Genomic DNA, 3,015 nt, shown 5'->3' on the forward strand with positions numbered 1-3,015 from the left:
AGGTTGGGGAAGGCTGCCCTACGGAGTGTCACAAGGTTACATCTTGTGTGTATTTTGTGGAAGTGTGAGTTGAAGCTCTATCCATATGTGGATGACACTCTTATTTCCTTCTGTTGATCTTGCAGAGGCTGTTTAATGTCTGAACTGCTGTCCAGAGGACATTTAGGGATGTACAAGCACAAACAAAGACTTAATCATTTTAGGAGGGGGCAAGAAGAACTGCCCTGTTTATTTCTTTGGAAAAAAAACCCATCTGGTTCACCCCTTCGCCCTAGGCATAGCTAATAGATGGGGAAAGAGAGGAAAGTTATGCTTGCACATTTCTTAAAGGCTATTTCCCTGACCAAGCCCCCCTTCTAGGTCCTCCTGGTTCTCCTGCAATTGCATTTGTGCATGGCACAATCTAATCTTTTCTGCACAGGGCAACACAGTAGAACACATTGTCAGCGCAGTCGGCCTGTGCCCCACCGGTGCATCCATCTGGCATAAGAAACATGACCACACTCCCGGCCAGGGCTCCACTGCAGAGCCCCTCCTACTCGCACTTCCGCTGAAGGACCAAGTGTGTGGTTTGCAGAGGAGGCTAAGGACTCCTGTGCCATTCACCACGGCTTTTAAGTTTTATGGAAGCTTCCATTCTGGTGAACCACTTTGGGGCTAATGTTCAGCACCATGAACACCTCTTATACAGGACTGATGGAGGAGAAGTGCCGCAGAAACTGCAGTCCCCGAGCTCCCTCATCCTTTGGGAGCACTCCTGGCCCTGGCCCTAGCTGAAAGCCCTGGCTGTGGTGATGCTCGCGCGTACGTTTCACCTGCTCTGCCTGCTATGACAGTTGCCACGATTACTGTGATGCCTTTCACCTTTGAAGGCTTAAATGATATTGATCCAGGTTACCTGAGGGACAGCTTTCCTCCAAGCGATCCTGCCTGCACACGGGATCAGAGATATGATTGATAGCCCCTCGCAAAAGGGGGTTTTCTTTGGTACCTGAGCAAGGGGTGGTGAGCGCCCTCTTGCGTAAATCCTCTCAGGAGCTGGAAGCCTTTTCACAGCTGTGAACCACTAGCATTTCCCTCTGTGTGGGTGGTTGCTGTCGAGCTCTTGGTGCCCTTGCCCGAGACTACTTTGTGGCTCCACTGCAGCCAGGCCACGGTTTAGCCTGAAACCAAGCTTGGTCGCCCTGTGTATGGCTGTATTCCATGGGTCCTCAAACTACAGCCCGGGGGCCCGATCCGGCCTGCCATGCCCATTTATCTGGCCCGCCATGCCCATCTGGGCCGGCCGTGCACCCAAGCCCACGCGTGCACCCGCCACCGCCCACCTTGACCCGCGCGTGGGGTGGCAGCGGTTTGCTCACTTGGAGAAAACGATCTCCAAGCTGCTGCCTCATGCGCCCACCTTGCGGTGCATGCCCAGCCGGGCCTCGCCTCGCCTTCCCTTGCTGAGCGCACCCACCCACCCGCCTGCACCATGCCACCCCTTACCACATGTGCCCGCCCATGCCTCGCCTCGCCTCGCCTCAGCGCGGTCCGTGCGCACCGCCGGCACCACCTTTCCGGCCCACGCCCAGCACCGGCAGCTTTCAGCTGGCCCCCCGGTGGAAAAGTTTGAGGACCCCTGCTCAATTCTGCGAGACTAGGGGAGTGTGACCCCATTGGTTCTTCCTGATTTCTCAGGAGCTTTCAGCATCCTCAGGATCTTTATGGGGCCCTTGGCTGAACTGGGCATACTTATTCATACACCAGTGAAAACAATGATCAGGAATGAGGAATCAGCAGTGGAAGAGGCAAGTTTTCTGGTGGCACCAAATTATTTAGAAAGGTTGAACTGAAAAAACCATTGCAGGATGCTCCAAAGGGATCTCCCCAAACTGGAAGGATAGGCATAAGAATAGGCAGTTGTGAACTACCCAGAAAGCTTCAGCTATTGGATGGTATACAAAACAAGCAGAAAGGCCGGGTCTTAGCATTGGTTATCTCTTTAATGAATTATATTGCATTTTGGAATGTCTTTTATTGTTTTTGTCTGGTACATACACACACAAATTAAAATGTTTAGACAATAACCTAACAGGCTTTTTTCCTACCTTGATGGTAGTTTGTGAGTTTCAAGTACTACATAATGGAAGGTGCTTAACGAGTCCCCTGTTTCTTACATGCTGAAAGATGTTTAAATATTCCTCCTTGGATCCAGCGCACTCTTCAATGAACACACAGAGCTCCTACTTTTCTTGAAGGAAAGAGAGAGCTTCATGCACAATCACACGCTGTGCAAAAGTTGCCAACTAAGCTATCCAGTGAATGCAGGAGTTCCACTCCACATTCGCTCTAGAAATATGGAGGTCTGAGGTCAGGGCAGCCAGATGCCTCCAAGTTTAATCTTTTGTGAGACTAATGCAAAGTCTCAAAGCAGAGAGTGGTCTTAGCAAAAGGATCATTTTTTTTTTTCTCAGATAAAGTCCAGGAAGAAATTGCACAAGTCATTGGTTCTGCTCAACCAAGGATTGAACACAGAACAAAAATGCCATACACGGATGCGGTAATCCATGAAATTCAGCGCTTTGCCGATATAGTCCCAACAAATTTGGCACATGCAACCACCATGGATGTTACTTTTAAAGGCTACTTCATTCCAAAGGTAATCATTTTCATTTAATTTCACTGTTCTCTTTCCAGTCTTAATGATAATTTCCCCAGGCTGGTGGCCTCCAGATATTGGGAACTACAGTTTCCAGTAACCCTGATCATTAGTCATACTGGCTGGGGCTGATGGGAGCTGAAGCTGAAAACATCCGGAACACACCAGATTGGGAACAGAAATCTGTTCTCTTGGTTGCATGATGAGACTTCAAGGAAGGTCTTTCAATTCCAGCCCGCTAAGCATGTCTAAATCCTATGGACTTACTTCATATCATTGCCTGAAGGTTCCTGAAACATTTCTGTCTGAGAAACAAAATGCTCAGCTCTGCTGCACAGAAATTTTGTTTGATGGATGACATTGCTGTCCTCGGA

At 49.4% G+C, this 3,015-nt stretch overlaps 1 protein-coding gene across 1 annotated transcript in view; it reads left to right on the forward strand.

Annotated features, from left to right (window-relative positions):
• Window positions 1–2,659, forward strand: part of LOC123022475 (cytochrome P450 2K4-like) — a gene marked incomplete at its 5' end in the record, with an annotated part of 15,680 nt that extends 13,021 nt beyond the window's left edge. Inside the window, one exon of the mRNA XM_044428173.1 lies at window positions 2,457–2,659. Within this exon, the coding sequence (XP_044284108.1) occupies window positions 2,457–2,659 (203 nt within the window). The remainder of the gene's footprint in view (window positions 1–2,456) is intronic.
• Between the last annotated feature and the right edge of the window lie 356 nt (window positions 2,660–3,015).

This window comes from Varanus komodoensis, unplaced genomic scaffold, assembly GCF_004798865.1.
Source record: "Varanus komodoensis strain SLA01 unplaced genomic scaffold, ASM479886v1 scaffold1955, whole genome shotgun sequence".
Taxonomy (NCBI): domain Eukaryota; kingdom Metazoa; phylum Chordata; class Lepidosauria; order Squamata; family Varanidae; genus Varanus; species Varanus komodoensis.